The following is a 14,182-nucleotide window of genomic DNA, read 5'->3' as shown; positions in this document are numbered from 1 at the left end:
ATGGTGGTGTAGTAGGTAGACCCTGGACTTGTCTCATTCCTCAAATACAACTAGATAACTATCAAATCACTCTGAAAACCCAAGAAATAAACCTGAGGACTGACATAACAAATTCCACAAAGAGAGGGAGAGAAGAGGCACATCAAGAAAGATAGTTAAGTGTGAAGACATGGTTTGGGGGAGAAACAGAATGGGTGCTCTGAGGAAAGGGAGTGTTGGTCACAGAGAAAGGTAGAAGAGTGAGGAGCACACAGGGAAATAGCAAGGAGAACATTTCTCCAGTCACTGGCTGGGAAAATAAGAAGGGCTGATTTTGTGAGTTTTTGCAACCAGCGGGGTTTGAAGATGGAGTTTTAAAAGTCGGTGGGCCTGGCTGGGATAGTGCCCTGACGGCACTGTGGTGCTCCTGGAGATTAGGTAGGCAAACAACCCTGGGGCAAACAGCATGAAAACTGCAACTGAAAAACACCAGGATACACTGGAAGAGATTATTTGCTCTTTTCAGAGTGCTTCTCTGAGAGCAGCAAGCAGAAACCCCTCTCCTGGGACAAAAGAGCTGGCTGGCACCACTTCCCTCCCCTGCCCCTCACATAAACATAAGCCACCTTCAGTAAACAGTGCAGTGCCAATGCTGGCTGCCTAACTTGCTTACACCAGGACCCACACCCTTGCACTCTGTCCTACTATGAAAAGATTGCCTCGGTCCTAGCACAGCAGGCCCCTTGCTCAGAAGACCAGCAGAAATCCCTGCACACACCACAACTCCTGAGCAAGGAGTTCTGCAAGGCTTCAGTTCTAGTAGAAGTACCACCAAGTCTCATTTAACAAGCAGAACAGAGCACACATAATTAAAACACACCACACTCTGGCCAAGGTACAAACACTGCCCACCACAGGCAAGGAAAACCTCTGAAGAAGAATGGTCTGAAGGACAGGGCAGCTGAAACACAGCAGCAGAGTATACTCAGCACACACCAGAGTCATTCCTTGAAGCACCAGGCCTTGGACACTTTATGACTTCTTCATAAATCCATAATTCTCAGGAGCAGGAAGCAATAACAGGCTTTTCTAACACAGAGAAGTAGACAGAGACTTGGAAAAAATGCCAAGATGGAGGAATTCAAACATAAGATAAGGTCATGGCCAGAGATTTAAGCAAAACAGAAATAAGTAATAGGGAAGATGGAGAATTTGAAGCAACAGTCATAAGGATAATCACTGGGCTTGAGAAAAGCCTGGAAGACTTCGGGGAGGCCCTTAACCCAGAGATAAAAGGGTTAAAGAACTGTTGGAAACAAAGAATGCAGTAATTGAGATTCAAAACAAACTGGGTGCAATGAAGTTAATATAGACAGTTATATGCACAAGTGATTCTACATAAACCTAATGATAACCACAAATCAAAAAAACATTAATAGATAGGCAAAGAATAAAGAGAAAGGAATTCAAATACATTACCAAAGCAAAACTTAAAGAAAGATAAGAGAGAATCAAGAAAAAAACTTCAAAATAACCACAATACAAGTAATAAAATAGCAATACTACATATCTATCGATAATAACTTTGATGTAAATGTAAATGGACTAAATGCTCCAATCAAAAGACACAGGTGACAGAATACACTTAAAAAAGAGTTATCTATATACTATCTACTGAAGACTCACTTTAGACCTAAAGATAGATGCAGACTGAAAGTGAGGGGATCAAAAAATAATTATCATGCAAATGCATGTGAAAAGAAAGCTGTAGTAGCTATATTTACATCAGAAAATACAGATTTTGAAACAAAGACTGTAACAAAAGTCAAAGAAGGACTCTATATAATAACAAAGGGGACAATCTACTAGAAAGAATGATTGTAAATATTTACACATACAACATGGGAGCACTAAATACATAAAACAGTTAATAACAAACATAAAGGAACCAATCAATAATAATACAGTAATAGTAGGGAACTTTAATATACTACTTACATCTAAACATAATTAAAAAAACAAACAATGACACAGTGCACTGGGTGGATTTAACAGATATATTTAGAACATCCCATCTTAAAACAGCAGAATACACCTTCCTTTCAGATGTACACAGAACATTCCCCAGAAGATATCACATATTAGGCCAGAAAGAGAGTCTCATCAAATTCAAAGAGATTTAAGTCATACCATGCATATTTTTAATGACAAAGCTATGAAAGTAGAAGTTTAACACAAGAAAGAATCTGGAAGACCATACATACATGGAGGTTAAATAACATGCTACTAAACAATGAATGGATTAACCATGAAATGAATGAAGAAATACAAAAGTACATGGAAATAATGAAAATGAAAACACAATAGTCCAAAAGCTTTGGGATGTACGAAAAATGGTTCTAAATGGGAACTTTATACCTATACAGGACTTACTCAAGAAGCAAGAAAAACATCAGAAAAACAACTTACCCTTATATCTAAAGGAGTTACAAAAAATACTAAACTACCTAAAACCAGCAGAAGGTAGGAACTAACAAAAAGTAGAGCAGAAATAAATGACATAGAAACTAAAGAAACAGTAGAACAGATCAAAGAAACCAGGAGCTGTTTCTCTGAAAGATAAACAAATTTATAAACCCAAAAAACAACCAAAAAAGACACAAATAAATAAAATGAGCCTGGTGGTGGGTATTATGGAAGGCAAGTATTTCATGGAGCACTGGGTGTGGTGCATAAACAGTGAACTTTGGAACACTGAAAACAAACAAATAAATAAATAAATAAAATTGCAAAGGAAAGAGGAAAAATAGCAACCACACCACATAAGTACGATTAGAATATTATGAAAAACTATTCGCCAATAACAACGTAGAAGAAATGGATAACTTCCTAGAAACATACAAACTACGAAATCAGAAGGTGGAAGAAATAGAAAATGTGAATAGACTGTCAGCGAGAAGGTTGAATCAGTAATCAAAAAACACCCAAAGAACAAAAGTCCAGGATCCAAAGGCTTCACAAGCGACTTCTACCAAACATTTAAAGAAGAGTTAATACCTATTCCTCTCAAAGTATATCATAAAATAAAAGAGGAAGAAAAATTTCCAGAATTATTCTATGAGCCCAGAAATATCGTGATAACCAAAAACATGCAAAAATCCTCAACAAAATACTAACAAACAGAATCCAGCAATCAAGTAGGATCTCCTTCTTGGCTGCATTGGTGGTTCAGTATTCACAAATCAATCAACATGATACATCACATTAATAAATGAAAGGATGACCTGGGGAATTCTACCAAACTTTAAAAGAAGAAATAACACCTATTCTCCTGAAGATGTTTCAAAAAATTGATGCAGAAGGAAAACTTCCAGATTCTTTTTATGAAGCCAGCATTACCCCGATCCCCAAACCAGGCAAAGACCCCACCAAAAAGGAGAATTTCAGACCAATATCCTTGATGAATATGGATGCTAAGATTCTCAACAAGATCCTAGCAAATAGGATCCAATAGTACATTAAAAAGATTATCCACCATGACCAGGTAGGATTCATCCCAAGGTTACAAGGATGGTTCAACATTCACAAATCAATCAATGTGATAGAACAAATCAATAAGAGAAGAGAGAAGAACCACATGGTCCTCTCAATTGATGCAGAAAAAGCATTTGACAAAATCCAGCATCTGTTCCTGATTAAAATGCTTCAAAGTATAGGGATAGAGGGAATATTCCTGAACTTCATCAAATCTATCTATGAAGGACCCACAGCAAATATCCTCCTCAATGGGAAAAAGCTCACAGCCTTCCCGTTGAGATCAGGAACACAACAAGGACGCCCACTCTCAACACTCTTGTTCAACTGAGTATTAGAAGTCCTAGCAACATCAATCAGACAACAAAGAGAAATAAAAGGTATCCAAATTGGCAATGAAGAAGTCAAACTCTTTCTATTTGCAGATGACATGACACTTTATATGGAAAACCCAAAAGACTCCACCCCCAAACTACTAGAACTCACACAGCAATTCAGTACCATGGCAGGATATAAAGTTAGTGTAGAGAAATCAGTGGCTTTCTTATATACTAACAATGAAAATACAGAAAGGGAAATTAGAGAATCGATACCATTTACTATAGCACCAAGAACCTGGGAATAAACCTAATCAAAGAGGTAAAGGATCTGTACTCGAGGAACTACAGAACACTCATGAAAGAAATTGAAGAAGACAAAAAAAGATGGAAGACCATTCCATGCTCTCGGATTGGAAAAATAAACATTGTTAAAATGTCTATACTGCCTAGAGCAATCTATACTTTTTTTTTTTAAGAGCAAACTATACTTTTAATGCCATTCTGATCAAAATTCCACTGGTATTTTTCAAAGAGCTGGAGCAAATAATCCTAAAATTTGTATGGAATCAGAAGAGACCCCGAATTGCTAAAAAAAATGCTGAAAAACAAAAATAAAACTGGTGGCATCATATTACCTGATTTCAAGCTTTACTACAAAGCTGTGATCACCAAGACAGCATGGTACTGGCATAAAGACAGACACATAGACCAGTGGAACAGAGTAGAGAGTCCAGATATGAACCCTCAATTCTATGGTCAAATAGTCTTTGACAAAGCAGGAAAAATTATACAGTGGAAAAAAGACAGTCTCTTCAATAAATGGTGCTGGGAAAATTGGACAGGTATATATAAAAGAATGAAACTCGACCATTCTCTTACACCGTACACAAAGATCAACTCAAAATGGATAAAAGACCTCAACGTGAGACAGGAATCCATCAGAATCCTAGAGGAGAACATAGGAAGTAACCTCTTTGACATCGGCCACAGCAACTTCTTTCAAGATATGTCTCCAAAGGCAAAGGAAACAAAAGCGAAAATGAACTTTTGGGACTTCATCAAGATCAAAAGCTTCTGCACAGCAAAGGAAGCTGTCAATAAAACGAAGAGGCAACCCACGGAATGGGAGAAGATACCTGCAAATGACAGCACTGACAAAAGGTTGATATCCAGGATCTATAATGAACTCCTCAAACTCAACACACACAAAACAGACAATCATATTAAAAAAATGGGCAGAAGATATGAACAGACACTTCTCAAATGAAGACATACAAATGGCTATCAGACACATGAAAAAATGTTCATTACCACTAGACATCAGGGAGATTCAAATTAAAACCACATTGAGATACCATCTCACACAAGTTAGAAATGCCAAAATTAGCAAGACAGGAAAAAACATGTGTTGGAGAGGATGTGGAGAAAGGGGAACCCTCTTACACTGTTGGGAATGCAAGTTGGTGTAGCCACTTTGGAAAACAGTGTGGAGATTCGTTAAGAAATTAAAAATAGAGTTTCCCTATGATCCTGCAATTGCACTACTGGGTATTTACCCCAAAGATACAGATGTCGTGAAAAGAAGGGCCATCTGTACCCCAATGTTTATAGCAGCAATGGCCACGGTCGCTAAACTGTGGAAAGAACCAAGATGCCCTTCAACAGACGAATGGATAAGGAAGATATGGTCCATGTACACTATGGAGTATTATGCTTCTATCGGAAAGGATGAATACCAAACTATGTAGTAACATGGCCCGGAATGGAAGAGATCATGCTGAGTGAAATAAGTCAAGCAACGAGTCAATTATCATATGGTTTCACTTATTTGTAGAGCATAACGAATAACATGGAAGACATAGGGAGATGGAGAGGAGAAGGGAGTTGAGGGAAATTGGAAGGGGAGATGAACCATGAGAGACTATAGACTCTGAAAAACAATCTGAGAGTTTTGAATGGGCAGGGGTGGGTGGTTGTGGGAGCCAGGTGGTGGTTATTATGGAGGACACGTATTGCATGGAGCACTGGGTGTGGTGCAAAAACAATGAATTCTGTTACCCTGAAAAGAAAAATAAAATAAAATAAATAATAAATGAAAGGATGAGAACCATACGATCCTTTCAATAGATGGAGAGAATACATTTGATATAGTATAACAGACATTCATGATAAAAACTCTCAACAAAGTAGGGATAGAGGGGACATGCCTGAACATCATGAAGGCTGTATACAACAACAACAACAAAACACAAAACAAAAAACCAGCTAATATAATCATCAGTGGGGAAAAACTGAGAGCTTTCCCCTTAGAGTAAGGAACTAGAAAATTATATCTGCTCTCACCACTTTTATTCAAGATGGTACTGGAATCCTAACCATAGCTATTAGATCATACACAAAAAATATAAGGCATGTAAATTGGTAAGGAAGAAGTTAACTGTTCACTCTCTGCAGAAAACCCACTATATAGAAAACTCTAAAAACTCTGCCAATAAGCTACTAGCACTGACATATGAATTCAGGAGTCATGGGATAGAAAATGTGCAGAAATCTACTACATTTCTACATACTTATAATGAAGCAGCAGAAAGAGAATTTAGGAAAAAATCACAATGAAAATGATATAAAAAATAATGTTACTTAGGAGTAAATCTGTAACAAAAGAGGTGAAAGGCCTATCCTCTGAAAACTATAAAACACTGATGACAGTAATTGAAGATGACACCAAGAATTGGAAAGACATCCATGCTTATGGATTGCAAGAACAAATATTTAAGAATATCTGTACTGGGGAGCCTGGGTGGCTCAGTCCATTAAATGGCTGACTCTTGATTTCAGTTCAGGTCATGATCTCAGGGTCCAAGGATTGAACCCTGAGCTAGGCTCCATGTCAGCAGGAAGTATGCTTGGGAATTCTTTCTCCCTCTGCCCTTCTCGCCTCTCTCTCTCTCTCTCTCTCTCATAAGTAAACACATCTTTTAAAAAAATTTAAAAAGACCTAAATGTGAATTCTGAAACCACAAAAATCCTAGAAGAGAGTATAGGCAATGATTTCTCTGATATCAGACATAGTAATATTTTTGTAGATAGGTCTCCTGTGGCAAGGGAAATAAAAGCCAAAATAAATTATTGGTACTGCATCAAAATAAAAAGGTTCTGCACAGCAAAGGAAACAATCAACAAAACTAAACGTTATCCTACTGAATGGGAGAAAATATTTGCCAAGGACATATCCAATAAACAGTATCTAAAATACATAAGGAACTTAGCTAAATCAACACTCAAAACCAAATAATCCAATTAAAATAAAGGCAGAAGAAATAAACCCACGTTTCTCCAAAGAAGACATCTGAACATCCAGTCAGAATGACAAAAATTAATGAGGTAGGAAACAATAAATGTTGGAGAGGATGTGGGGACAGGGGAACCCTCTTACACTGTTGGTGGGAATGTAAGTTGGTATAGGCACTTTGAAAAACAGTACAGAAGTTAATCAAAAAGTTAAAAATAGAGCTACCCTATGACCCATCAATTGCACTACTGGATATTTACCCCCAAAACATAGAAGTGGTGAAAAGAAGGGGCACATGCACTCTAATGTTCATGGCAGCAATGTCCACAATAGCCAAACTGTGGAAGGAGCCGAGATGATCTTCAACAGGTGAAAAGATAAAGAAGATGTGGTCCATATATACAATGGAATATTATTCAGCCATCAGAAAGGATGAATACCCACCATTTGCATCAATATGAATGGAACTGGAGGGGATTATGTTAAGTGAAATAAGTTAAGCAGAGAAAGACAATTATCATATAGTTTTACTCATATGTGGAACATAAGGAATAGCATGGAGGATATTAGGGGAAGGAAAGGAAAACTGAAAGGGGGGACATCAAATAGGGAGACAAACCATGAGAGACTATGGACTCTAGGAAATAATCTGAGGGATTTAGAGGGGAGGGGGTGGGAGGATGGGTTAGCCCCATGATGGTCACTAAGGAGGGCATGTGTTATAATGAGAACTGGGTGTTATACACAAATAATAAACCATGGAACACCATATCAAAAACTAATGATGTACTGGATGGTGTCTAACATAATATAATAAAAAAAATAAGACGTCCAAATGGCCAACAGATACATGAAAAGATGCTCAACCTCACAATCAAGGAAGTGCAAATCCAAACTACAAGATACCACCTCACACTCTTCAGAATGGCTAAAATCAAAAACACAAGAAACATCAAGTGTTGGCAAGGATGTGGAGGAAAAGGATCCCTTTTGTGCCTTTGGTGGAAATTCAAACTGGTGTAGTTACTGTGGAAACAGTAACGAGGTTCCTCAAAAAGTTAAAAATAGTGGGGCACCTGGGTGGCATAGTCAGATAAGTGTCTGACTCTTGATTTTAGCTCAGGTCATCATCTCAGGATCATGAAATGGAGTCCAGTGTTGGGCTCTGCACTCAGCGGGGTGTCTGCCTGAGACTTTCTCTCTTTCTGCCCCTCCCCGCACTTGTGCTCTCTTTCTCTCTCTCTCTCAAATAAATAAATCTTTTTTAAAAAGTTAAAAATAGAAGTACCCTAAGATCCAGTAACCACACCACTGGGTATTCACTAGAAAAACAAAAAAGGCCAATTTGAAATGATACATGTATGTTTATAGCAGCATTATTTATAATAGCCAATATACAGAAGCAGCCCAAGTGTCCATCAAGAGGTGAAAGGATAAAGATATAGTATACATACACACACAAATGCTCAATGGAATATTACTCAGCCATAAAAAAAAGAATGAAATCTTGCCATTTGCAATGACAGGGATAGAGCTAGAGAATGTAATGTTAATTGAAATAAGTCAGTCCGAGAAAGACAAATACTGTATTACTTCATTCATATGTGGAATTTCAGAAACAAAAAAAATGAGCAAAGGAAAATAAAAGAGAGAGAATGAGTCAAGCCAGGAAATACTCTCTTAACTATAATGAAAAAGCTGATTGTTAGTAGAAGGGAGCTGGGTGGGGTGTGGGTCAAACAGGTGACAGGGATTAAGGTGTGCACTTATGGTGATGAGCACAGGGCGATATAAGGAATTGCTGAATCACTATATAGTATATAGTATGCTGAAACAAATGTAACAATGTATGTTAACCATACTGGAATTAAAATTTGAAAAAGAAGAGTTGCTTTGACAGGGACTAGCATAGTTCAGTGTCTTATTCTAGTATCTTTACATCATGCATCATGCTCATCACTGCTTCCTTTACATCCTTCAGGAGTGACTGTTATTTAAACACTAAATAATTCTTTGCATTTCATACAAGAGAATGGGTAAATGGCCATATCCTAGTTTATGGTTTTTGAAATTTCTTTATCTTTGATCTATTAACTACGGACTGTCAAATTAAAATACCAATAATATGAGCAGTGGAATTTCACCAATGAGAAAAGCTTGACACATTAAAGTTTGTAAATTTAATGTTCAGGGTTCTAAGGAAGCAGGTCAATACATTTTCTGCTTGAGCACATGCTTATTGTCTTAATCCATTTTTCTGTGTTAACACAGATGCAAAAATTCTCACCAAAATACTAGCCAATAAGATTCAACAGTACATTAAAAGGATTATTCACCACGACCAAGTGGGATTTATCCCAGGGCTGCAAGGTTGGTTCAACATCCGCAAATCAGTCAATGTGATACAACACATCAATAAAAGAAAGAACAAGAACCATATGATACTCTCAATAGATGCTGAAAAAGCATTTGACAAAGTACAGCATCCCTTCCTGATCAAAACCCTTCAAAGTGTAGGGATAGAGGGCACATACCTCAATATCATCAAAGCCATCTATGAAAAACCCACTGCAAATATCATTCTCAATGGAGAAAAACTGAAAGCTTTTCCACTAAGGTCAGGAACACGGCAGGGATGTCCATTATCACCACTGCTATTCAACATAGTACTAGAAGTCCTAGCCTCAGCAATCAGACAACATAAGGAAATTAAAGGCATCCAAATCGGCAAAGAAGAAGTCAAATTATCACTCTTCGCAGATGATATGATACTCTATGTGGAAAACCCAAAAGACTCCACTCCAAAACTGCTAGAACTTATACAGGAATTCAGTAAAGTGTCAGGATATAAGATCAATGCACAGAAATCAGTTGCATTTCTCTACACCAACAATAAGTGACATAAAAAATGTAAAACTACTCTGGTAAGTACTATAAAACTGCCAATTAATAGATTAGGTAAAATATATTATAACTTACTACAGAGTTTAGCAAGGGACATATAGAGAGAACAGCAGCAAGTGTAACATTTTGTAAAATGTTTTACATTTAATTTTGGAAATAACATACCATTAGCCACATATCCCAGCTGTGGTATAAGTTGTTCATCTTTACAATTTTCCCGTCCTGGTACTAGTCTTTGGAATTTTGTAGGATGAGGATTACCATCAACATCCACCAAGAATGGGGGAGGCATGAGGTGAGGAGCTTGTTGGGTTTGTTCATCCAGTACATAGTTGTTGGCATCACGGATAAGGGGTCGATAATCCGTGTGGAAGAACATCTGATCTGGAATCTTTATGACAGATTTTAAGTATTTAACATGCATAGGGAATTAATTTTTATTCCTAGAGAGAATGCATTTTTCAAATCAGACACTTTTTTACATCCTCTTATAGCCCTCTATTACTTTGTGTTCCCTCCAGGTAGAAATGAATCACCTAAATGTTAATCTTATCTCTTCTCCACAAAAATCCTATAATCGGTATTACTTTCTGGCCCTATATGTATTTCTCCAATTAGCACATGAAGGAGAGCAATAACACAGTGGATAAAGTTAGGTATTTTCGCTTAAGTTGCAAACATCATACAAACTATTACAGCTATTTTTATTGCTTATATATACCCAAGTAAGGATAGATGGGAGTATAATATAAATGGCAAAGCAGGTAAGTACAAAATACATAAAAAATACTCAAAGATGTTATAAGTATTGAGCTAAAAATGATTCTGAGTTCTCTTCCAACTTTAAGAATCTATAATCTATTTCAAATTCATAGCTAACAAAATATAAAGAACCAATTAAGTTAGCTTCCAAAGTATTTTAACAAGATGACTAATAAAGTGGCCAAGCAAGAAAATTAACATTTGGTCACCAGCTGTTTATTTCTAACTTATGATGAGTTATAAGATGCAACCTGGTAAAGCTGTTCTCCATTACACCGGAAGGGCAGTACAGAGAATATGTTCTAAGCCAAAGGATTTCCTAATGAATTTTTATATCTACATCACCCTATATCTTAATAGTGATTAAAACTGCCAAGCCTATGTACTGGCAGTGATGAAAACTTTTATCAAGAAAGGTGACTTTGTTATTTTGTGTCTATTGACACACAATGACCCTTATTAAATGGAAGACTTGAAATAAAATTTATGAATGATACAATCCAAAATTAGAGTCTGTAACAAAAATTAAATAGACTAACCTTTTCATAGTATTTACTGCATCCAAAACCAAAAAGCAGCAAGTGACCATGAGAGTCTGTGCAGGCAAAATGGTTTCCGTCTGGTGAAAATTTACAATCAAACACTGCACCATGGCCTTGGCCTTCAATCTGAAATTTAGAGGAGTCACTCTAAGTCATCTTTAAGATGTAATTTTCAAATAATAAGTAGGCAATAGATTCAGCTTCCTAATATCTTGGAATCTGTGATGCATCAGCATTCCAATGTACTCTCTGGCTTCTGTAGCCAGAACCCTACTGAAAAAATAAAGCTCTGAAAGAAGTTAAAAAGAAGATATGCAATAAATGGTAAATGCAATAGATGGTATCAAACATTACTAGCATGGTCATATCTCAAGAAGTACTAAATGAATGACTGAGAATAAGAAAAGACCTAAACACAACCAAAATTTTAAAAAGTGCTATTTAAGCAAAGTCAAGATAATATCTTCACATCTTAAATTTTAATGCAACTAAGTCTTTAAAAAATCTTCTTAAAATTAAAGCACACAAATCAATTTTACTAAAAAAAAGACAAGGTATTATTAACACTCTAGAACTATACAAAGCCTATAAGAGAGGGCTCAAAGGTTGACAATTAGAAATGTTTCCTCAGAACTATTCTTCAGAGAGGAACATGAAATATGGAGGATATGAGTATTCCCATTACCATAGGAGGATGTTCTACTGGGAAAAGAGATAGCTCACCAGATTTTTCCATGATTTGAATGATATATATCTTAAGAGTATCTATACCTTCAATTCCATGTTTGCCAAACAACTTCCTGATTACTAACTAAAGCTATACGGGGTTTACCAGAAGCAGATACAATATAGTCACTATTAGGATTTACACATTGTGATTATTGTTTAAGCATTACACTTTCTGTGATTTTGGTTACTGTTAGCTCCAAAAGCTTTTAAACTTGAGTTTCTAGAATTAAGAGCTGGGGACAAGAATTTAGAAAATACTAATGCCATGACAACAGAGTCACTCTGAAATGTGTAACTCTTGATCGGCCTTACTCTCAGGTCTTGAGACATTCTCTAAGTTATTGTATGGAGTTAAACAAAGATGACAGAGGTTCCTTGGCACTAAATATACTGTAATTACCAAGTTGTCATATAACAGATATCTGCCTTAATATGAATTAAATACAGATTTTTCTTACCATGTTAAAATAATTCCGAATTTTGGTCCCCCGGTCAAGGTCCCAAATAAAAATGTTCCCATCATGACCCGCTGAAAGTATGATCCTTTGATCAAATGGATGTGCTTCTAAAACAAATACTTCATCATCATGTCCCTGTGATAAAAATCAATATTAGAAATGAAAAGCGACACCAAGTATTTGGTTTATTTGGCCAAAAGTTCATGGGAGTGTGCTATTAATCCCACTAAGATGAATTTATGTACATAACAGCATTTACTACACGGTCACTACAAGAAATAGTTCAATTAGAGTTCCTTCTATGTTTAGGTGCTGATTTCAAGAAGTATTTAATACAGAAGACCCAAAAAGGGGTTTAAAGTACAGTCCAAAACAATTACAGCTCATTAACCAGGCCCCTGAAATCGAATTTGTATTTCTATGACTCTGCTATTTAAAAGACCCACAGAAAATGGGACAAACAGAATCTTTCATTAACACCCAATTCTGCCACAGAGAGGACACACAAACCTTTACTATTCTTTATCAAATTATTTGAATAAATCAAATTTATTCAAATTATACATTGGAAGACTCCATGGTACATTCAAACAAAAACGTATAGTGGCTGTGCTCTTTTATCTACTTTATAGTTGAAGGCTTCATTTAACATGCTTTCTGAAAAATGGGTTTGCTGCTAAAAAATGTTTAAAAACCAATGGGTGGTTGCGTTATGGACATTGGGGAGGGTATGTGCTATGGTGAGTGCTATAAAGTGTGTAAACCTGAGGATTCACAGACCTTTACCCTTGGGGCAAGTAATACATTATATGTTAAGTAAAAAAAGGGGAAAAAAAGTAAACAACAACAACAATACTCTCTAAATATGTTTCCTTTACTAATGAATATCAGCAGATCGAGACCTTAGATCAGGAGTCTGCAACTGTAGCCGGCAATCCAAATCTAGGTCCCAGACATTTTTGTACACACAATCCATGAGCGAAGAATGGTTTCTACATTAAAAAGCTTTGAAAAACAAAGAAAATACAACAGAGACCATACGTGGCCTGCAAAGCCTAAAATACTTACTATCTAGCCTTGAAGTAGTTTGCCAACACTTGAATTTAGATCATTGATAAGAATACATGATTAACGATAGGCTCCAAGTCTTAGAAAAGCATGCACGACATAGTGAAGTGGCATTTCACTTAGGAACACATGAGCATATTACACAATAGGAGCTTTTAGAAATCATCATATAGGGCGTCTGGGTGGCTCAGTGGGTTAAAGCCTTTGTCTTCAGCTCGGGTCATGATCTCAGGGTCCTAGGGTCGAATCCCGCATCGGGCTGCTTGGTGGGGAGCCTGCTTCCCCCCCACCCTGCCTGCCTCTCTACCTACTTGTGATCTCTGTCTGTCAAATAAATAAATAAATAAAATATTTAAAAAAAAAGAAATCATCATATCTTATGACCCTAAAAAGTGCATTTTATCCCAAATCATTATATAAAACATGTAATAATAGAGCACCATACCATATCACCTTTATATAGAAAAATATAACTTATTAAAACCTAACTGCAGACTGGCTCAAAATGTGTAGGTAAAATCCCATTGCAATAAATACTTTTACAACTGATAATCTACTAAAACTTTTTTTTCCCAGGGACCACTAAAAAATCAC

The 14,182-nt window shown here is 36.5% G+C and overlaps 1 protein-coding gene across 3 annotated transcripts in view; it reads right to left on the bottom strand.

The window, feature by feature from the left end:
- Positions 1 to 14,182, bottom strand: part of BRWD3 (bromodomain and WD repeat domain containing 3) — a 220,690-nt gene that overhangs the window by 95,693 nt on the left and 110,815 nt on the right. For all 3 annotated transcript variants that reach the window (XM_044235761.1, XM_044235763.1, XM_044235764.1), the window contains 3 exons: positions 12,521 to 12,655; positions 11,331 to 11,459; positions 10,195 to 10,420 (listed from right to left, as the gene is read on the bottom strand). In XM_044235761.1, the coding sequence (XP_044091696.1) occupies positions 10,195 to 10,420; positions 11,331 to 11,459; positions 12,521 to 12,655 (490 nt within the window). The remainder of the gene's footprint in view (positions 1 to 10,194; positions 10,421 to 11,330; positions 11,460 to 12,520; positions 12,656 to 14,182) is intronic.

Source organism: Neovison vison, chromosome X, assembly GCF_020171115.1.
Source record: "Neovison vison isolate M4711 chromosome X, ASM_NN_V1, whole genome shotgun sequence".
NCBI classification, from domain to species: domain Eukaryota; kingdom Metazoa; phylum Chordata; class Mammalia; order Carnivora; family Mustelidae; genus Neogale; species Neogale vison.
This window is presented reverse-complemented; position numbering and strand designations above follow the sequence as displayed.